Source organism: Papio anubis, chromosome 5 (genome assembly GCF_008728515.1).
Source record: "Papio anubis isolate 15944 chromosome 5, Panubis1.0, whole genome shotgun sequence".
Classification (NCBI taxonomy): Eukaryota; Metazoa; Chordata; class Mammalia; order Primates; family Cercopithecidae; genus Papio; species Papio anubis.
Window position 1 is genome coordinate 164,687,154 of NC_044980.1, and position 22,502 is coordinate 164,709,655.

Consider the following 22,502-nt stretch of genomic DNA (forward strand, 5'->3'; position numbering starts at 1 on the left):
AGAGCGAGTCTCCGTCTCAAAAAAAAAAAAAAAAAGAAAAGAAATTGACATGAAGAATAAATAGGTCCCTGTTCAACTACCTTGCTAATAATTATTTTTCCTATATCCATATCTCCTTATTGAAAAGTGATTAGCATGATAAATATTCCACACCAATTGCTGTAATTCTGAAGAGAGTCCCAGGGGGCTTCTCACATTTTATTGTTTTGGTGTGTGTTTTCCATGCCTGAATTTAAATTATGACATGCTCTCTCACACTGAATGGATCGTAGGGAAGTGGACAGGTGCACTCTTCCTTGCTCTGGGCTGGTTAAAGGAAAGTGCCTGTTGCATCTGTGTATGGTCTCCCTCTCCAGCATCCATGTGTGAATTACTCTGTTATGGCACTGGAATCGCTGATGCATCTGTAGGTAGTTCAGAGGCTGCTCACCTGGGGGGGTCTCATCCCTTCTAATTTTGTCCTTCACCCCTGCTGCTGCATCCTGACCACTATGTCAAGGGCAATGAGCCAGACCTCCCATTCCTACTTGGAATTCCTACTTCCTCGCCCAGCACCTTGCAGCCCTCACAGAGGTGACCTTTGGAATAGAGAAGGAGTTCTTAGGAGTGTGGAGTAGGCAATGGCAAGACAGTGTCATCTGGGATATCTGGGGTTGCCATGGGGCAAAGCCTCTTGCTGGCCTCCTGCCATCGCTATCTGTTACACAAGTGAGTGGCAGAATCAAAGCAAGCAAGTTTGTCTACACAAAAGACCAGTACCTGGGACACCATCTTACTAAATGGTGTGAGCCCTGTCCTCCTCAAAAAGCCAAAAGAGTCTGGGTGCAATGGCTCACGCCTGTAATCCCAACACTTTGGGAGGCCGAGGCAGGAGGATCACTTGAGGCCAGGAATTCAAGACCAGCCTGGGCAAATAAGTGAGACCCCTATTCCTACAAAAAATTTTTTTTAAAACATTAGCAGGGTCCCAAATACCCAGGAGGCCTAGGCAGGAGGATCACTTGAGCCCAGGAGTTCAAGGCTGCAGTGACCTGTGATTGCACCACTGCACTCCAGCCTCATCATTTAAAAAAAAAAAAAAAGCCAAAAGAGCAAAGAAGTTAAGCTTTTTCTTTCCATGAAAACTTCTTGAAGAAAAACACCCATAGAAAAAGATATTTTAAAAAACTGAATGTGATTAGAACCCCAGGTGCCAGATCCCACACTCTGCCTCAGCATTCAGCGGCAGGCTTGAGAGCCTTCCTGGAACCCTGCTGGTGAGAAGTCCAACTTTGTTAAGGGCACGTTCTGGGAAAGGGTGAGGAAATCTGTGGCTTCCCCAACCCCCTCCTAAACTAGGCAACTTCCTCGGTCGCCTCCTCTCTCTTCCACTCTTACAAGTCCTTATACACACACACACATACACACACACACACACACACACACACACACGAGGTGTGCACATGACAGGGCGCAGAGCCAAGGAGGGAATGGGCATCTACCCAGCTCTTATTCCGAGCAGATACTGGGTCTAACCCTGAATGTACTTCTCATTTAATGCTACAACATCTATGTAAGGACTGGACGTTAACAGGATTATCAAAATAGCACACTCCTGCCTGTGGCCCATTGCCCTGCGTGAGCTGGTCTCTGCCCTACCTGTCTGATTCCACCTTGTGCCAATCTCCCCTTTGCTTCCTAAGCGCCTGCTACATGGATGGTTTTCCAGCTCTTTGAACACTCCAAGCTCTTTCCCATACCTCAGGGCCTTTGCAGGTGCTGTCCCACCCTCCTGGAAGGTTCTTAGGCCTGCCAGCATCCTTCTGTACTCAGTTTACACGTCAAACACTAAGAGGCTTTCCCAGACCCGTCTAAAGCAGATCTCTCTGGATCTCTAGTCAGCCAGTCTATATGTTTCCCTAGCATGTTGGTAGCTGTTTTATTTATTCAATATTGGACTTTTTGTTTGTTTGTCTGGCTTCTCTGGAAATTAACAAATCCAGAAATGAACAGAATATATATATATATTTGAGATGGAGTTTTGCTCTTGTTGCGCAGGCTGGATTGCAATGGCGTGATCTCGGCTCACTGTAACCTCTGCCTCCTGGGTTCGAGCAATTCTCCTGCTCAGCCTCCCGAGTAGCTGGGATTAAGGCATCTGCTATCACGCCCAACTAATTTTTTTGTATTTTTAGTAAAGATGCGGTTTCACCATGTTGGCCAGACTGGTTTTGAACTCCTGACCTCAAGTGATCCCCCCGCCTGGGCCTCCCAAAGTGCTGGGATTACACGTGTGAGCCACAGCGCCCAGCTGCATTAACATTTTTTTTATCTTGATGCCTGAGTTCTTGGGTCCTCTGAAATGTTGTGCAGGTATACCTCATTTTTTCATGCTTCACTTTATTACACTTTGCAGACACTGTGATTTTTACAAATTGAAGGTTTGTGGCAACTCTGTGTCGAGCAAGTCTATCAGCGTCATTTTTCCAAAAGCATGTTCTCACTTCCCGTCCACGTTTTGGTAATTCTCGCAATATTTCACATTTTTTCATTATTATTATCTCTATCATGACGACCTGTGATGAGTGACCTCTGACGTCACTACTCTAATTGTTATAGGGTGCCACGAGCCCATATAAGACAGCAAACGTAATCAATAGATGTTGAATGTGACCTGACTGCTCCACAGACTGGCCTTTCCCCCGTCTCTTCCCCTCTCCTCAGGCCTCCCTATTCTCTCAGACACAACGATATTGAAATGAGGCCAATGAATATCCCTACAATGGCCTCCAAGTGTTCACGTGAAAGCAGGAGTTGCCATGTCTCTCATTTTAAATCAAAAGCTAGAAATGATGAAGCTTTAGTGAGAAAGGCATGGAGAAAACTTACTGGGTCAAAAGCTAGGCCTCCTACACCAGACGGTCAGCCAAGTTGTGAATACAAAGGAAAAGTTCTTGAAAGATAAAAGTGCTACTCCAATGAACATGAATGATGAGAAAGCAAAACGGCCTATGCTGAGATAGAGTTTGAGTGATCTGGGTAAAGGATAAACCAGCTACAACACTCCCTTATGCCAAAGCCCAATCCAGGGCAAGGCCCTAACTCTTCAATTCTGTGAAGGCTGAGAGAGGTGAGGAAGCTGAAGAAGAAAGGCTGGAAGCTAGCAGAGGCTGGTTCATGATGTTCAAGAAAAGATGCCAGCTCCGTAACATGGAAGTGCAAGGTACAGCAGCAAGTGCTGATGCAGAAGCTCCAGTGAGTTATCCTGAAGACTTAGCTAAGATCATTGATGAAAGTGGCTGCACTAAACAACAGATTTTCAGTGTAGATGAAACAGCTTTCCCTGGGTAGAAGATGCCATCTAGGACTCTCAAAGCTACAGAGGAGAAGTCAATGCCTGGCTTCAAAGCTTCAAAGGACAGGCTGATTCTCTTGTTAGGGGTTAATGCTGATGATGACTTGAAGTTGAAGCCAATGCTCATTTACCATTTTGAAAATCCTAGGGGCCCTTAAGAATCATGCTAAGTTGGGCGCGGTGGCTCACGCCTGTAATCCCACCACTTTGAGAGGCCGAGGTGGGCAGATCATGAGGTCAGAAGTTTGAGACCAGCCTGGCCAATATGGTGAAACCCCATCTCTACTAAAAATACAAAAATTAGCCAAGTGTGATGGTGCACGTCTGTAGTCCCAGCTCCTTGGGAGGCTGAGGCAGAACAACTGCTTGAACCCAGGAGGCAGAGGTTGCAGTGAGCCGAGACTGCACCACTGCACTCCAGCCTGGGTGACAGAGCAAGACTCCATCTCCAAAAAAAAAAAAAAAATCAGGCTAAATCTACTCTGCCTGTGCTCTAAAAATGGAGCCACAAAGCCCAGGTGACAGCACATCTGTGTACAGCATGGTTTACTGAATACTGACTGGCTTTATTTTTTACTCACTTTATTGCGGGGGTATGGAACCAAACCCGCGGTATCTCCGAGGTACATCTGTGCTTAAGGTGACTGCCTCAACTGCTCAGCTGGCCAGGAGCCCTGGCTCCCAGAGGCAGCTGCCCACGGCCTCTGGGACGCCCCAAATGTCATGCCCACCATGGTAAAGCCTGGAATCTGGGCTCTGAGGTCCTGAGGACCACCCTCAGAGGCTGCTCATCCACTGCTCCCAGCTGGGAGACTGAGGACAGCCTGCCCTGGTGTTCCTGCTTGTCTCTGTCCTCCACAAAGGGAGGCATGGGCTGTTCTTTGACACCCAGATGCCTCTCTCCAGAGCAGCCCATGAGATGTGCCTCAGGACCAGACTCCTCCTTCCACCCTCCCCTTCCCCTTCCAACTCGGGGAGAAGGAGGAGGTAGAGAGGGTGGAGCGTAGAGGGCATGCTGTATGTGCCCACTCACCCAGCACCCACCGGCCCTTCTGGGAACAGCATCTCAAATTCCCCTGGGCCACCAGCCCTTCCTTATTCCCTGCTCTTTCTCGGCAGGGGTTGCTAAGCTGGGAGGATGTAAAGGAAGCTGCCTGAGGCCACACAGTGAGGGCCTGCCCTAAGCCACAGCAACACAGAGGAAAGCAGAGTTCACAGGATGGAGAAGTGGCTCCTCATGGCACAGCTCGGGCACACAGATCCAGCCTTACCTGCTCCCGAGCTCTTTAGCCACACCCCTTTGTTGCCAAGGTGAGGTTGAGCTGGGGCCACGATCACTTGCAACCAAGAAGGCCCTAATACTCCGAGCTGCCCCTACCCCCGCCCAGCACATACTCACCTCTTTCTTCATCAGTTTGAGCTGCTCTTGGAACCTGGCATAGTCCCGATCCTGCTCCAGGCGGATCCGCTTGGCCTCTTCCCGGCGGCGTACGGCATGGTCTTGCTCCATCTTCTCCACTTGCTGCTTCTGCTGACGCTCCAGGTTCTCTAATTCCACGTCAAAGAACTTCTTCTTGGCCTGAAAGGAGCAGAAATTCCGAGAAATTCAGCAAAGTCACTTTGTACCTAGGAGGGACATGGGGAGTGGGATGGGGAGAACTCAGAGCCTGTGATCAGACCTAGGCTTGAATCCCAGCTCCACCACCCGCTTGCTGTGTGACCCGGGGCAAGTTGCTTGGCCCGAGTCTCCATTTCCTCATCTGCAAACGGGAGACCAGACCATGTGTTGTTGCACGGTGCTCAGTAAAGGTTATTTGCCCTCTGGAGATCCTCCTGTGGGACTCGGGATCACTGTGACCTTCACAGGATTCTGTGTTAACAAGTCACCGCCTAACAAGATCAGGAAGCCTCCAGGAATTGGGCAATTGTGAATTACTCTTCACTACCCAATCATTCCCACTATGTAGCTTCCACTGAGAGAACACACAGAGGCAAGAAGCCCTCCAGGGTCCCATCTTTTCTCGCACTCACGTTGATTTCCTGTTCAAAACGTTTGTGCATTTGCTCCAGCTGCAGCTCGTGCTTGTTACTCAGCTGGGTCTGGTTCCGATGCTCTTCCTTCTGGAGCAGCCGAAGCTCTCGGAGTTCCTGGCGCCTGAAAGGTTAAAGGATACAGATATGTCACAGTAAGAAACTGGCCTCAGGGATCACAATATTTGCAGCTTGGAACACTGAGGGTTGGATCATGGAGCAAAATCACACAAGTCTTGGTCATAGGCGTGACTAGAACTCAGGCTTCATTTGATATTTATTGACAGACAAAACCTTAATAATCTTAATAAATAAAGAGTACCTACAAATCAATAAAAAGGAACACTATCCTAACCAAAAAAAGTGGCAAAGAACATGAACAGATATGAAGCAAAAGATAAAAAGAAATTTTAGAATCACCTATATAGATATAAAAGACAAATGAAAAAGAAACCACAATGTCATGATGTAGAAAACATGATGCAGAAAATTTGTGTAGAAACTACATTTTCATGATGTAGAAAATTTGACGGTAGAAACTGATACATTTCTGGAGGACAATTTGGTCATAAGTTTATGTCTTTTTGACACAGTAGTTTCACTTCTGGATACTGATTTTAAAGAAATATTTATCGATGCACAAGATCACTGAATAACAAGAGTCAGCCAGGCATGGTGGCTCACACCTGTAATCCCAGCACTTTGGGAGGCCAAAGCAGAAGAATCACCTGAGGTCTGGAGTTCGAGACCAGCCTGGCCAACACGGCGAAACCCCACTTCTACTAAAAATACAAAAATTAGCTGGACATAGTGGCATGCGCCTTTACTCCCAGCTACTCAGGAGGCTGAGGCAGGAGAATCACTTGAACCTGGGAGGTGGAGGTTGTAGTGAGCCAAGATCATGCCATTGCACTCCAGCCTGGGCTACAAGAGCGAAACTCCATCTCAACAACACCACCACAAAAAAAAAAAAAAAGAATATGCAATTATTTAAAATCAATGTTATTTAGTAAAAAATTGGAAGCAAATGTCCATCAACATAGGTCTATGTAAATAAAGTACATTGGTATGATGGAATTCCAAACAACTTTAAAAAATTCAAGTTTTAGAAAATGTTTAATTACATAAGGAAACATCTATTAAAAATAAAAATAATTCGGTCAGGCACGGTGGCTCACACCTGTAATTCCAGCACTTTGGGAGGCCAAGGAGGGCGGATCACCTGAGGTCGGGAGTTCAAGACCAACCTGACCAACGTGGAGAACCCCGTCTCTACTAAAAATACAAAATTAGCCAGGCGTGGGGGTGCATGCCTGTAATCGCAGCTACTCGGGAGGCTGAGGCAGGAGAATCACCTAAACCCGGGAGGCGGAGTCTGTAGTGAGCTGAGATTGTGCCATTGCACTCCAGCCTGGGCAACAAGAGCAAAACTCTGTCTCAAATAGTAATAATAATAATAATATTTATGAACAGATATGGAATAATCTCTAGGTTAAAAAAAAAGCAAGACATTAAAGAATAGGTCTCTTATGCCATCTAATCTGGGAGAAAAAAGGACAACAATATGTGTCTGTACACACATATATGCATTGTTTACTTTTCTAGTGTCTCTGGAAGGATTAAACCATGAAACATTAACACAGGAAAGAGAACTGGATTTCTGGTAGGAAAATGAGGGAGGAAAATTTTTCACTGTTTATCTTCTTTCTTTTTTTAAAAAAATGTTGAACCATGATCTTATACAGGTCGAGTATCCTTTACCGAAAAACCTTGGGACCAAAAGTGTTTTGGGTTTCAGATTTTGTTAGATTTTAGAATATTATACTTACTGAACGAGCAACCCTAATCTGAAAATCTGAAGTCTGAAATGTTCCAGTGAGAATCTGATGTCAGTGCTCAAAAAGTTGCAGATTTTGGAGCATTTTGGATTTTGGATTTTTTGATTTGGGATGTTCAACCTTTATTACCTGCTAAAAAATATATAATAAAAATTTTACATAGGCCATGCGTGGTGGCCCATGCCTATAATCCCAGCACTTTGGGAGGCTGAGTTGGGAGGATCACTTGAGCTCAGGAGTTCGAGAGCAGCCTGGGCAACACAGTGAGACCTCATCTCTGCCCAAAAGACAAAAATTAGCTGGGCGTGGGGGTGCATCTGTGTGGTCCCAGCTACTTAAAAGGCTGAGGCTAGAAGATTACTTGAGCCCAGGAGGTCCAGGCTGCAGTGAGCCATGACTATGCCACTTGCACTCCAGCCTGGGCAACAGAGCAAGATCCTGTGTTAAAAAAAGAAAAAAAATTGACTTAAGCCACATGCCCTAATTTTGTATCTATATTGCCAGTATGTGTATGTGTGTACTCACAGAAAAAATATTGGAGGGATAAGCCCCAAGTGTTAACCATGTTTCTTAATGAGCAAATCCATTAAAAATTGCAATGTAGGCTGGGTGCGGTGGCTCACACCTGTAATCCCAGCACTTTGGGAGGCCGAGGTTGGCGGATCATTTGAGGTCAGGAGTTCAAAACCAGCCTGGCCAACATGGTGAAACCCCATCTACTAGAAATACAAAAATTAGCCAGGTGTGGTGCTGCACGCCTGTAATCCCAGCTGCTCGGAGGCTGAGGCAGGAGAATGGTGTGAATCTGGGAGGCAGAGGTTGCAGTGAGCCGAGATTGTGCCACTGCACTCTGTCAGACTCTGCTTCAAAAAAAAAAAAAGAAAAAAGAAAAAACTGCCACATGTCATTTATATAATCAGAAAAAAAGAAAAAAAATCAAACTACTACAGAAAGAACCTGAGCATCCTGACTGAGCTGGGGGCTCCTAGCGGCCTCTCGGGGTCGGGGTCCGTGAGGCCTGTGTCCTAGTCCAATGCAGCGCCATGCTGATTCCCATGAGGCCACGCTCTGACCCCAGCGGCCTTCCTCATGGCTCGGAGGGACCATGACCGCTTACAGAACTGCCCCCCAAGAGCAGCACAAGGAGGGTTTGGGCAGTGCAGTGAGGCCAAGCACATTCTCTGGGGTCACAGCGCCCGTCTGAATCTAGGCTCAGTCAGCTTTCCAGCTGGGTGACCTCTTGGAGAGTCACTCATCCTCGTGGCACTCATTCCCTCCTCTGCAAAATGAGGCTAACGATCTTTACCTCTTGGGTCCTTTGAGGGATAAATGAGATGGCACAGGTCAGGTGCCCACGTGGCACATGACCAGCACTCTGTAAGTGGCAACTGCTCGAATTCTACCAAGGAAGAAGAGGCAATGGCTGCCCTGCCTCTGGGAACAGCCAGAGGTGCTTTCTACAGCCGCAGAGGGAAGACTGAGCCTCTGCTTCTCTGGAAAGCGAGAAGAGAAGAGGCAGTTTTTGAGAGTGTTAATGAGGAAACGGAAATCCTGACTCAAGAGAAACTAAGGTTTAGAGAAGAATTGACACAAAGCATAAAAAGGAGTACAGAAAGAAGGCCGGCAGCCAGACTCTAGCACTCCCTGGCCCACCTGTGCTCTCAGAAGAAAAGGCAGGCAAGGAGAAGACTGGGACTCAAGGGCAAGGGAACGGCAGAAGCGGTTTTAGGGAGGGACAGGAGGAGCTCTGCCCCGAAGCCTCGTCAGTCTGGGAATGTGATAAATGCTCAACCACATAGTTCAAAAGCCGAGGTGTGACCCAGTTCTCCAAAAATGCCAGGGCTCAGGTATGGCCAGGGGCCTGGGCCAGCAGGGAATGATCAGGGCCAGCCACACCCCTGGCGTCTGGCAGCCTGGCCTGGTTTACAGCTGCTCAGACCTCCAGACCACGGCAGGCAAACGAGAAAATGCTGGTTCCTGACGAGCACCTCTTCACCTCCTCAAGTCTCACCTTTTGACCCTGAGTAGCACACAGCTGCTCTGCTTAGGAGGTGGATGGGGACCCACAGCCAGGGCCAGAGAGCACTGCTTCTTCATGGGGTGTGGCCAGTCTAGAATTCTATCCCTGGGAACTTCAATTGCCCAGAGGGGAGGTGATGAAAACCCACCTCTTGAGGCTGAAGCTCAGAGTCCAGAGTGCCTCTCAGGTGACCATTAGTTTGAACAGAAGGTGGTGTCATCTGCCAAAACAACCTGTGCCCTAGCCTCCCAATCCACACAGATGACACCTGTGTGTGTGTGTGTGTGTGTGTGTATGTGTGTGTGTGTGGTGTATGCAGATACCACACTAACTAGTGAAAAATCTGTCTTTCCTCCCCCTGTTCCCAGAGGGAGAAGTGATCCAGAACATCTAAAACTACTTTTATTTGGTTTTGGCTTATTTATCTATTTATTTATTTTTATTTTTATTCTGAGACAGAATCTCACTCTGTCACCCAGGCTGGAGTGCAGTGGCATAATCTCGGCTCACTGTAACCTCCGCCTCCTGGATTCAAGTGATTCTCCTGTCTCAGCCTCCCGAGTAGCTGGGATTACACACACCCGTCACCACGCCTGGCTAATTTTTGAATTTTTAGTATTGACCAGGTTTTGCCATGTTGGCCAGGCTTGTCTCGAACTCCTGACCTCAAGTGATCCATTTGCCGAGGTCTCCCAAAGTGCTGGGATTAAAGGTGTGAGCCAATGCACCTGGCGTATGCTTTTATTTTTTACAATTCAGTTTTAAAATTTATTTTTGAGAGACAGGGTCTTGCTCTGTTGCCCAGGCTGGAGTGTGGTGGCATGATCGCAGCTCACTGCAGCCTTGACCTCCTAGGCTCAAGTGATCCTCCCACTTCAACCTCCCGAGTATCTGGGACTATAGGTATGTGCTCAGCTAATTTTAAAATTTTTTGTAGAGACACTATGTTGCCCAGGATGGTCTCGAATTCCTGGGCTCAAGTAATCCTCTCACTTCAGCCTCCCAAAGTGCTGAAATTATAGGTGTGTGCTGCTGTGCCCGGCTGCATGCTTATGCTTTTAAAAGAATATGAATATTAGGCCGAGCATGGTGGCTCACACCTGTAATTCCAGCATTTTGGGAGGCCGAGGCGGGCAAGTCACAAGGTCAGGAGTTCGAGACTAGCCTGGCCAATATGGTAAAACCCCGTCTCTACCAAAAGTACAAAAATTAGCAGGGCGTGGTGGTGGGCACCTGTAGTCCCAGCTACTCAGGAGGCTGAGGCAGGAGAATCGCTTGAACCCAGGAGGCAGAGGTTGCACTGAGCTGAGATCACGCCATTGCACTCCAGCCTGAGCGACAGAGCGAGACTCCGTCTCAAAAAATAAAAATAAATAAATAAAATTTTAAAAATTTTAATTCACATGTATAAAAACATGTGATTAATGTTCCAGAAATTTTCCCTACACTAATCATGAATTTACCCTGCAAAGGCCTGGCCCCTAGGGAACTCCGTGGCTCCATGGCCTCCCTAAGTGTTAAGCTCCCCCAACTCCTGCCAACTACAAGGTCCAGTGAAACCTGAAGGAATTCTCACACAGACAGACCCGGTTAGAATCCCAGCTTTACCCCTGCCCAGCTGGAAGACCCGGGGCAAGTGACTTACTTGCCCAGAAACAGTGTTTCCTCCTTTGTTTACAAAATGTGGAAATAGGGTCTCCCAAAGGAGGGCTGCAAGTGGGGGATGGAGAACTGAAAAGTATAAAGACGGATCCCAGCAAACAGCTTCGCCTCACACCTTCCTCCCTGTTCCAATCCTTCACCAGCTCACTGGTTTTGCCTCCAAAATGTAGGTCAAATCTGACCACGTTTTTCCCTCTTCCCGGCCACTGCCCCAGCCTGAGCCCAGAGACTGCCCAGAGAGTCAAGATCTCCCTGTCTCCCTCCACCAGTCCCCCTTAAAGAAGCTGAGTAGTTATTACTCAGGGTCTCAGCAACTGCAGTTTCCCTTGGGCTCCCCCGAGCTCTCCTCCCCTTATCCTTTAGGCCTGGCTCAGGGGCTTCCTTGCAGCAGCCTTCCCCACTCCAAGCACTCACCATCATGTCACCTGTTACTTCCTTCATGGCACGTAGGACAATCAGGGATTATCTTGTGTACTGTATGTTGGCCCATTAGGTGTTAAGTTCTACAAGGGCAATGGCCTTATCTATTTGGGTCACCACCTTGTCTCCAACCTGGTGGGTTGGTGTATACATGGATGGATAGATGGATGAATGGTTAGGTAGATAGGTGGAGGGCTGAATGGGTAGATGGGTGGGTGGGTGGATGGGGGGTAGCTGGGTGGATGACTGGGTAGACAGATGGAAAGGTAGATAGGGAGTAGGTAAATAGATGGATGGATAGATAAATGGATGGAAGAATAAACGGATGGATGGGTGATTGGGTGGATGGATAGATAAATAGATGGATACTTGGGCAGATGGAGGGAAGGATGGAATGGTGAGTGAGTAGATGGATGGGTAGATAGGTTAGTTGGATAAATGGAAGGTGAGTGAGTGGGTAGATGAACGAGTGGATGACTGGATGGATGGATGGATGGATGGATAGATGAATGGATGAATGGATGGGTGAACGACTGGGTGGATAGATGGACAGGCAGATAGCTGAGTAGGTGGATAGATGGGTGGATAAATGAATGGAAGGATGGATGATTAAGTAGATGGGTAGATGAATGGGTGCACAGTTGGATGGATGGATGGAAAGGTGAGTGGGTAGATAGGTGGATGGGTGGAGGGGTGAGTGGGTGGAAGAGTGGGTAGACTGATGGGTGGATAGATGAATAGATAGATAGGTGAACAGGTGGATAGATGGGTGAATAAATGAATGGATGGGTGGATAGATAGATGAATGGTTGGATAAATGGGAGAGTGCAGGATCTAAGGCAAAATGGGTTTCCTTTTGTCTCCTTGATTCCCCCACTTCATGCTGTAGACAGACAGCCCTCTCACCAAAAGGGCCAATGCCCACACCTCTTACCATAGCCCCACCCTCTTACCACCATTGGTGGCCCTTCCCAGGCTTGCCTGAGAAATCTCATCTCCTCATCCTTCTTCTCATCTTCGCTGATGATCTTGGAGGTGGTGATGCTCACCTCCACACCATCCACCACAAATTTGCGTGTCCGCTTGAGGGTTTTTTTGTGCAGCTTTGGGTCCTGGCCAGGGAAAACCATTAGACAAGTCTCAGAATCGCAGCTAAGGACCACCTGCCACGGCAGGTGAGGCCACAGCTCTGCTGGGCCCACAGCTTCAGCACCACCCCCAGAGAGATGTAGCCATCCATCTTTCCTCTTGCCTCAACTTAACCTAGGAGCCGGAGGGTCTGAGCTTATTCCCTTGCCTTTCCCAGGTCTCAGTCTTCGGACACTGTGCTGAGGCCTCCCCCACCTTGCTGCCAGCACCTCTCATGCATCCAGGACATGGTGTCAGAAAGAGCTGCGTTCTAACCCTCACTCCACCACTTACTGGCTCTGTGTCTCCAGGCCAGCTTCTTGTCCTGTCTGAGCCTCAGCTTCCTCACCTTTCAGGGAGGACAATCACACTACTTGCCTCCCAGGGTAGTTGTAAAGATCCAATGAGAGAACACACGGTGGATCCACAGAGCAGTGCCCACTCCCGATGCATGTTCCATGCCTGGCATTTCTTTCTGACGGTTATTACTGCAGACCACACACAACCTTCACGCAAGGTGCCAAAATCCCAAGGAGCTCAAAAATTAAAGGCTGTTTTCATAACTGGTTTGGTAGCCAAACCACTGTGAGATTATGCATCGTTGTGATCTTTTACTGTGAGGAATCACACATGCCACAAGTGGTTGTGCAGGTGCCACCCGGAATCCTGGAGGTGTCAGTGTGTCTTAATACGTGGTTCCCTCTGGAAGTTCTCAGCTCTGATTCTGAAGGTGTCCCCATAACCCTCCCGCTCTGCCCACTGCCTCTGGCCTCTTGGCTGGTTTCAAAAACTCCTTTAAGATGGCGTCTCGCTCTGTTGCCCAGGCTGGAGTGCAGTGGCGCAGTCTCAGTTCACTGCAACCTCCGCCTCCCGGGTTCAAGCGATTCTCCTGCCTTAGCCTCCTGAGTAGCTGGGATTACAGGCATGTGCCACCACGCCCGGCTAATTTTTTTTTTTTTTTTTTGCAGGGGGACGGAGTCTTACTCTATTGGCAGGCTGGAGTGCAGTGGCGTGACCTTGGCTCACTGTAACCTCCGCCTCCCAGATTCAAGCAATTCTCCTGCCTCAGCCTCCTGAGTAGCTGGGACTACAGGTGCCTGCCACCACGCCCGGCTAACTTTTGTATTTTTAGTAGAGACAGGGTTTCACCATGTCAGCCAGGATGGTCTCGATCTCTTTACCTCGTGATCCGCCCACCTCGGCCTCCCAAAGTGCTGGGATTACAGGCGTGAGCCACTGCGCCCGGCCATGCCTGGCTAATTTTTTTATTTTTATTTTTAGTAGAGACAGCGTTTCACCATGTTGGTAAGGCTGGTCTCGAACTCCTGACCTCGTGATCCACCCGCCTTGGCCTCCCAAAGTCCTGGGATTACAGGTGAGAGCCATAGCACCCGGCCCGAAGACTCTTTTTGGTGTAGCCCAGCCCTGCCCTCCTAACGAAGGGCCTCCCAGCCTCTGAAAGAAGACTGAGGAACCAGCGTGGCAGGATGCTGAGCCCCACTCCTGCTGAGTCGAGAGCGGCAGACTGTTCTTGCTCCCTGAAGTCTGGGCCCCTGTCTCCTGCCCATGGCACCTCGCCCAGGGGAGCTGGACAGCATCAGCATAGACCCAGCATGCCCGACTCTCATCTCTCTATGGTGGCCAGCTCACATGTGCCAGGACCCAGGCAGGATGGGTCAGACCGGCCGTGAGAAGTGGAGGCTGGCAGGAGCGAGAGCGGAGGGGAAGAAGGGGCATCCACAGCCACAGCCCTCTGCTGAGAACTGTTCCTGGCCAGGGGGCCTCCATCGCTGAAGGAACAGGCTCCTAGTCACGCCCAGGGGTGCTGGCGCAGCGGGGGACTCTCATTAGAACAGCTTGAGGTCCCTGACACACTGCAGTCAACCAGGAACATTCTCCACAGCCTTGAGAAGAGCAGGGGAGACCCTGCTCTCGGTGGGTCTGTCTCATTAAAAAGCCAAACAAAAAACCCTTTTGTTCACCTAGTGTCTTTAGGAAAAGTGGCAGGATGCCTGTCCGAAGGAAGACGCTGCTCATAGATAACAGCTGCTGTGCATGCTTGTCACGTGGCCTGTTGGAAATGTGCTTCCCTTCCCTGCCTAAAGCTGACTGGCCGTTGCGGCTCCTGTCACTCCCCTTTGCTTAGCAAATACGTTCGAGTCTCTACTGCGTTTTTCACCAAGTACATTTGGGAAGGAAAAACAAAACCATACAGTATTTCCTCTAAAATGAGCCTTGGGTAGAGGGTCAGGTGACCCATCGTGAGTTTAATAACACCCTGGGATTTATCGGGGAGGCCAGGAAAGGAGTCAGCCCCTTCCAGCTGCCTAAGAAGAAGGAGGCCATGGCTCCCACTGGGAGCGTTTCGAGTTCGGAGCCTAGGGTCTGACCACCTTCCCACTCCTACCTGGCCCTGGGCTGGCTCCTCACTTCCCTGAGCCTCCTCGGCTTATCTGTAATGTGAGAGGATGAAGGAGGCTGTCTGTTCTTTCTAAAGCACTTGTACAGGATTCGCCTTCCGCCCAGGCCTCTAGTGCCGTGGCTATTGTCATTCACAACACTGCCCACCTCCAGAAAGGGCCCGGAGGCAGGGAAGACAGCTTTGAGCTGTTTCTTTAGTTGGATTTACCAGTTACCAGCTGGGTCTCGTGGCTGACCTCCGGATGACAGAAATTCATTTGTAGCTAAGGCCTGAGAGTTCTCGCTCCCAAATTTCACCAGGGCATTTTACCAAGCTTTGAAATTTAAACCCAAACCAACTGCTTGACGTTCCTAAATCCCACACTGAACCCAGATATTCTGGAGATTAAACCATGAGTCAAACCAAAACTCCTTAATGAACCGCTTAAAATGCAAGGAAGCCCCTAAACGCTTTTGAAAGCAAAATGGAGCTGCAGAACATCCCGCAATGGTCTCGCTGCAAGCCCGTGGTGGGAGAGGCGGCGTTACCTTGATGGACAGAGAGCCCATCTCTTTGTTCAGCGACAGATCGGCGGAGAGATTGGTACCGTAGTCCATGCTCTCAGAGGTGCAGAGGCTGCTGCAGTCCGAGTCCCTCTTGGAAGGGCCTGGAGCTGCCTGGGCAGGGGGCTCCAGGCTGCCATTGGCCAGCTTCTCTCCACCCAAGGTCTCCAGGGCGCTGCTGTTGGGCCGGCTCTGGCTGGTCTTTTGAGATCTGTTGGCTGCTGGGCTGAGGTCCCCACCCTGCTCAGCAACTTGCTTCTCCTGGGCTACCTGAATTCTGGCATCCATTGACACAGGTCGGGACTTCCGCAGGGGCACAGGCACTGCTAGGCCGTTCTCATTTCCAGGGGCCACGACTGGGGCGCTGGTGGTTTGGGGGGATTCGTCCCCAGAGGGCTGGCTGCAGGGCTCATTCACACTGTCCTGAGACTGGCTGGGTGCCAGCGGGGTGGAAGATGGCTCCGTGAGAGGCTTGTCAGCATTGAGGCTTGGCGGACTCACCTCAGAGGAGTTCTGAGTATGGTTCTCCAGAGTCTAGGAAAAAAAAAAAGATAGTCAAGGCCATGCTGCTGTATGTTCAAGGCAAGAGTCAGAGATGCAATGGACAGAGTCAGACACTCTCAAGATGAAGTGGGCCAGGGCCAAGAAAGGAGAGCAGACATCTCCCTAGCCACGGTCTTCATCTCTCCCTACTGCCTAACCATAAAAAATTACTATTTATTTTGAGGCATAGCAATCTCCTCGCTATCTCTAATCTTAGCCGAATGTAATAGCTGTTATTCCTCCCAGGAGGCAGCTGTGGCCAGCTGGCCAGCTCATGGCCCACAGGGAGGGGTCAGTGGCCACTCCATTCCAGCCAATTGTGATAATGTGGGAAAATGGCTCCCCTGTGCCCAAACCTTCCCAGTTTTTAAATCTTAATGTTTTAATTTTATTTATCTATTTTTTTGAGACAGGGTCTTGCTCTGTCACCCAGGCTGGAATGTAGTGGAGCCATTTTGGCTCAATGCAACCTCTGCCTCCCAGGCTCCCACCTGGGAGTGGTCCTCCCACCTCAGCCTCCTGAGGAGCCTCCTGAGTAGCTGGGACTACAGGTGCGTGCCACCACACCCAGCCAATATTTGCATTTTTTTAGTAGAGACAGGGTTTCGATATGTCACCCAGGCTGGTCTCAAACTCCTGGACTCAAGTGATCTGCCTGCCTCGGCCTCCCAAAGTGCTGGGATTACAGGTGTGTGCCACCGCACCCAGCAAAACCTTCCAATTTTTAAAGACAAGTTTGAAATCTACGTTTTTAATGGACATCTCTTAACTTTTAGGTGGCAACTAACTCATATTTTTTAAAAAGTCACATAAAGGCCAAGCCAAGCCTGTCTGGGGACTGGATTCAGCCCCTGTGGCCACTAAGTTTTCAGCGTCATTTTTGTGTTTTAGAGTCTTTGTTGGGTGGAAAGTACTGGAAATGTTGCTATGCTGTGGTGAAACAGAACATCCTTCCTGTATATAAAACATAAACGTCCAACTTGGTGAACAGAGTGAGTATCCATGTAGCCACTTTCCAGGTCAGGAGGGGACCACTGCTTTGCCCCAGAGGGCCATCCCCTGCCGCCCCGTCCTTCTCAGTGGCAATGCTCTCCCACCTCTTGACGTAGTCACTGTTCTGTGGTCTCTAAGTGCTACGGGTGAGCTGTGCCTGCTTCTAAACGTGGTATGAATGGATTTATACTATAAGCATTCCTTTGGGTCTTGCCAGCCACTGGTTTTTAACCTCAGCTATGGCAGCTGGTGGAAGCAACTCCAATCTACCTTCTGGTCAGCACCCACAGTGATGGCTCAAACACTCAGATCTGATTCTGTCACCTCCAGAGTACCCAGTCCCTGCCTGAAAGCCTTCAGGGCTCCCACTACCCTCAGGACAAAGATCAGCCTCCTGCCGGTAGACAACAGGGCTGGGCATGAGCGCTTCCCGCCTCCTCCTGGAGCCAGGCCCCACTGAGGTTCTCCTACTCCACATCCACCCCTGGCCCTGTCATCTATCGGCTCAGCCAGCCACTTCACTGCATCGATCTCAGTTTTCCTGTGTGTAAGACGGAGCTTGGGTACCCTGTATCAGAGCTGTAGAGTGCCCGGCAGCCACCATGGGCTCCATGCATGGCTGGGGTGGTTGTGATGATTCTGCTTGCCCCGCCCCTCGGGCCTTTCCTTCTTCACCCTGGTGAGGGTCTGTGCCAGCCTCAGGCTTCACCCAGGACTGAATTAAATCTGAGAGAGCCGCAGTGCCGTCCACAGCACAAAGATGTGGGCCAGCTCCATCCCGTGATGGGTAAGTCCAGCCCTTGCTTCTCTAGGTACAGGGAGCCATCGGGATGGCCACCCTATCCCTGGGAAGAGGCCTCCCCCAGCAGCAAGACCAGGGACTACAGAGCAACAGCTCGGGCCAGAATCCAGCCCACAGACATGTTTTCCTTGGCTCAGAGGGTTTTTAGAAATTTAAATCAGCTTTAATTTCAATCTAAATCCAGCAAGCACTGAAGCTGCAAAAGCGTTCCAAATGTGCCCAGACATGGGTTCCCTTGGCACCGAGCACAGCTAGAGGGGGGCCAGGGTGCTGCCTGTGGCCATATGCAGCCTCACGTATTTATCCCAAAGTGAGCTAAAAACAGTCTCATTTGGGATGTGAGCCGTGACGGGAACAAAGGATGGGAAGCCATGAATCAGTTACCAACTCTTAAAAATTGGAAGATTTCATGTGAAAATCTAGATCCCTGGTATCTCCTGAAAACTCGCAGGATCAGGATCCGGCCAACACCCTCTGCCGCCAACCCCCCGCCCCCAGCCCACAGGCCAACTTACGTTACCTGCAGCATGGGCGTCTGCAACCTCTGAGCTGGGAAGAAATTGCCTGAGCCAGAGTCCCGGCTTTCCCTGCCCCTCCCACACCAGCAGGGCCAGCTGAGATCCCGTCCTCCCAGCCCCCACTAAGCCCCACTCTCCCCGGCCTTACGGAGGTGGCATCCACGGGGTCCTCCTCTTCCCCCTCATCCCGGCCGTCTTCAATCTCTTCCATCACCTCGGCCTTGGCCTCGGCCACCAGCTCCCGCAGAGCCTTGTTACTGGTGATGCTGCTGACAAAGGGATGCTGAGGGGGCAAAATGTACCTAGATTAGAACCACTCTGGGGTCAGGGTGGGGTGGAAGAGGCTGGGGGAGCTTACCCCCCAGGGCAGAAAAGGCCAGCCTCATTCCTGAGCAAATGTACACATGAACTTGGAGACCCAGAGACAGCCTGGAAAGTCCCAAGTGTGTTGGAAAAAGGGCAGATCCCAGCTCTGTCTCTCAGTGGCTATGTGACCTTGAGCATGTCACTTAACCTCTCTGAGCCACAGGCTCCTCATCTCTCAAGTGGACACGATAACAAGGAACCCACAGGGAGGTCATGCGGATTAAATGAGATCATGCACTTGAAAATGCTTAGCCCAAAGTAGGAGCTCAAGCCGTGTTTGCAGGGAGGGTGTCTATTTTCCTTTTTAAATGGTTTTAATATATAGTTTTACAAAATATGCTACATATATTTTGTTGAGGAATAACATTCCTACCGCAAAGTTCACAGATTGTAAACCTCAATGACTGTTTTTTTTTTTTTTTGAGACAGAGTTTCACTCTTGTTGCCCAGGCTGCAGTGCAGTGGTGCAATCTTGGCTCACTGCAAACTCCATCAACCAGGTTCAAGGGATTCTCCTGCCTCAGCCTCCCAAGTAGCTGGGATTACAGGCATGCACCACCATGCCAGGCCAATTTTTTGTATATTCAGTAGAGGCGGGGTTTCACCATGTTGGCCAGGCTGGTCTCAAACTCCTGACCTTAAGTGATCCACCCACCTCAGCCTCCCAAAGTGCTGGGATTACAGGCGTGAGCCACCATGCCCAGCCTCAATGACTTTTTACATATTATATGCACCCAGCGTAACTGCCACCCAGCTCAAGATACAGAACATTTCCATCACTGGGGAAGGCTCCCATCTCCCTTGGCAGGCAACCCCACTCCCACGCCGCCAGCCTCGGGAGCCTGCTCCTCAGCTTCCTAGAATCAGAGCATCGTGTGTGCAGTCTTTCGCGTTGGCTTCCTTTACTCGGCGTCATGACTGTGAGATTCACCTACATTGTCGTCTATTTCGGTAAACTGTTCCTGTTTTATTTCTGTGCAGGGTCTCACTGTACGAATATGGCAGTTTGCTTATTCATCCTACTGCTGCCGGACATCTGGGCTGTTTCCCATTTTTGGCAACTATGAATAAAGCTGCTAGAGACATTCTCGTATATGTCTTTGGGTGGACATATGTGTCTGGTTTTAAGAAAGGAAATACAAGATCTTGAGGCAGAGTGGTGTATGTTCTATTCTAGGTTTTTAGAGAAATGTCAGAGTCTTTAAAAGTGAATGTTCTTTTACGGACCTTGCAAAACACCAAAGCAAAAGGTCTTAGCGATATTAAGTCAGTGTGAGGTATCGTGGGTGAAGGCACCCGGGTGTAGCCAGGGATGTGGGATTCCTCAACCCACCATGCTCACCCAGGGCCATGGGAAAGGAGTGATGGGGTGGGGTGGGGGCATGATGAAGCTAGAATTTGCTTATTTACAATTTACAGGAAGGCTCTCAAGAAATTCACTGTTTTTACTCTCAGAAAATTTATCCGGGGAGGAAGTGTCAACAAGATTGCTGGGGAAGTATTTAAATGACTAAAAAACAAATTTCTAGCACCTGGAAAGCACATTCAGAAAGATATGTTCATCACAAATCATTCTTATCTGTTTGTTCATTTAAAACAGTTCAATTGGCCGGGCGCGGGGACTCAAATGATAAACCAGAGAATTCCAGATCTTGTATAGCTGAGGCTGGTGGAGACCAAAGTCTGCAGGCAGAGGGGCCTCATTCAAGGTCGAATTCAAGGGATATGAAGGGGTTCCCCAGGGAAAGATCTGGGCACACAGAATTCCAGGCAGAGGGAGCAGCTGGTACAAAGAAGGCCCAGAGACTGGACTGAGCTTGGCGGCAGGAGCCACAAGACAGGCGGGATGGTGGGACACAGGACGCAGAGGAACGACGGGCTGTGTATGCAGGTGAACCACAGAGACTGTCCTCACAAGCCACCAGCAGGCTGTAGTGCAGCAGTGATACTACCACCCTTTAAAGATGTCATTCTGGCTGCTCTGTACTTTTAAGAGGTCTTGAGTGGGGCATTAAGGGTTTACTAATCATGGGAGGCAAAGTAGCATAGAAGTTAAGAGTGCTGGCTATAGACGCTAGAACCAAGGCACCTGGTAAAATCCAGCCTCCACCAACTGGGGCAAGTCACTTAACCTTGAGTCTCAGTTTGCTCAACTATATACTAGGAGCAGCTGTTATAAGCATTATGGTAAATGCTCAGATATGGCAGCCAGCATCATCATCACCATCATCTTCCTTCACCACCATCACCACTACCATCACCACCATCATCACCACCATCATCACCACCATCACCCCCATCACCATCACCATCACCCCCATCACCACTATCATCACCATCACCACGACCATTACCATCACCACCATCACCCCCATCAGCAGCAGGAGCAGCAGCACAATCAGAAAAGCCTGTTCTGGCAGGGCGCGGTGGCTCACACCTGTAATCCCAGCACTTTGGGAGGCCAAGGCGGTGGATCACCTGAGGTCAGGAGTTCAAGATCAGCCTGGTCAACATGGTGAAACCCAGTCTCTACGAAAAATAACAAAAATTAGCCGGGCGTGGTGGCACATGCCTGTAATCCCAGCTACTTAGGAGGCTGAGGCAGAAGAATTGCTTGAACCCAGGAGGCAGAGGTTACAGTGAACCAAGATCATGCCACTGCACTCCAGCCTGGGTGACAGAGGGAGACTGTCTCAAAAACAACAAAAAAAGAAAAGCCTGGTTTGCATTCCTAGTCACTCCTATTCCCTCCCAAATGCCCCCAGAGTACAGCTCTTTGGAACCAAAGGTGAGAACCAAGATCTCAAAGGTTCCTAAGCTCCACATTGCACAATCTAATACAAGTGAACTTGAGCGAAATGCCACAGGACACTTCACCGCAGTGGCTGAAGCAGATGCGGCAGAAATAAATAAATGCAGACATGGGCTTCTGGAAACACCAGATTTTCATCGGGGCACCCCATGTATTGATCAAATCAGTGGCTTTTCAGCACAGCCAGGAACTCCGCTTTCTTGAGGCAGAACCATCTGCTCCACTGCCTCCCCCGACCACCCCAGCATCCTTAGGAGGAGGAAGGGGGGCATGGGGAAGAAAACCTGTGATAGGCAGGTGAGCAGGGCAGCTCTGCGGGCACCAGGGCAAGCAAGGCTGGCACACAGGGCCACCAGTCCTGTGGCTAATTAGGCCCAAACACTGTTTTACAGACTGCTCTGGGACACAAAACACAGACCACCTCCAACACTCCATCAGCTCCGCCTCCAGAGATGTGTTTAAAGGCCCATTAAAGAGATAACGCCCTGGCTATGCTGCAAGGGAGAATGCTAGCCTGCACCAGGTAGGCTGGTCTGGGCACACATGTCCCCAGTGGAAGGCTAGATGACAGAGGAACTTGACCGCCCAGTCCTCCAGTAAGAGGCACTGGCTGGCTGTTCAGTGCCATCTTTGCTGAAAAAGGCCAAAACAGGTGGCATCACACAGCTCGCCAACCAGCACCTGCCCTCTAGCCAGGGCCTCCCCTGCCATCTAAACAGACATTCTTTCCAAGAACTGGAGCCTACTTTTCCTCTATGTGCTTAGAAACCGTCAGCCAGAGGGGTCCTATACTCCAAGATGGGCTTTAAAAAACGCTGAATAGGCCGGTCATGGTGGCTCACACCAGCAATTTGGGGGGCCAAGGTGGGCAGAACACTTGAGGTCAGGACTTCGAGACCACCCTGGCCAACATGGCGAAACCCCATCTCTACTAAAAATACAAAAATTAGCCGGGCGTGGTGGCAGGCGCCTGTAATCCCAGCTACTCGGGAGGCTGAAGCAGGAGAATCGCTTGAACCCAAGAGGCGGAGATTGCAGTGAACCAAGATCAGGCCACTGCACTCCAGCCTG

The 22,502-nt window shown here is 49.8% G+C and overlaps 1 protein-coding gene across 2 annotated transcripts in view; it reads right to left on the reverse strand.

Moving 5' to 3' along the window:
- Positions 1 to 22,502, reverse strand: part of STK10 (serine/threonine kinase 10) — a 149,318-nt gene that overhangs the window by 32,357 nt on the left and 94,459 nt on the right. For both annotated transcript variants that reach the window (XM_009209570.4, XM_031666600.1), the window contains 5 exons: positions 18,402 to 18,536; positions 15,383 to 15,931; positions 12,287 to 12,417; positions 5,366 to 5,489; positions 4,734 to 4,913 (listed from right to left, as the gene is read on the reverse strand). In XM_009209570.4, coding sequence (XP_009207834.1) covers positions 4,734 to 4,913; positions 5,366 to 5,489; positions 12,287 to 12,417; positions 15,383 to 15,931; positions 18,402 to 18,536 — 1,119 coding nt within the window. The remainder of the gene's footprint in view (positions 1 to 4,733; positions 4,914 to 5,365; positions 5,490 to 12,286; positions 12,418 to 15,382; positions 15,932 to 18,401; positions 18,537 to 22,502) is intronic.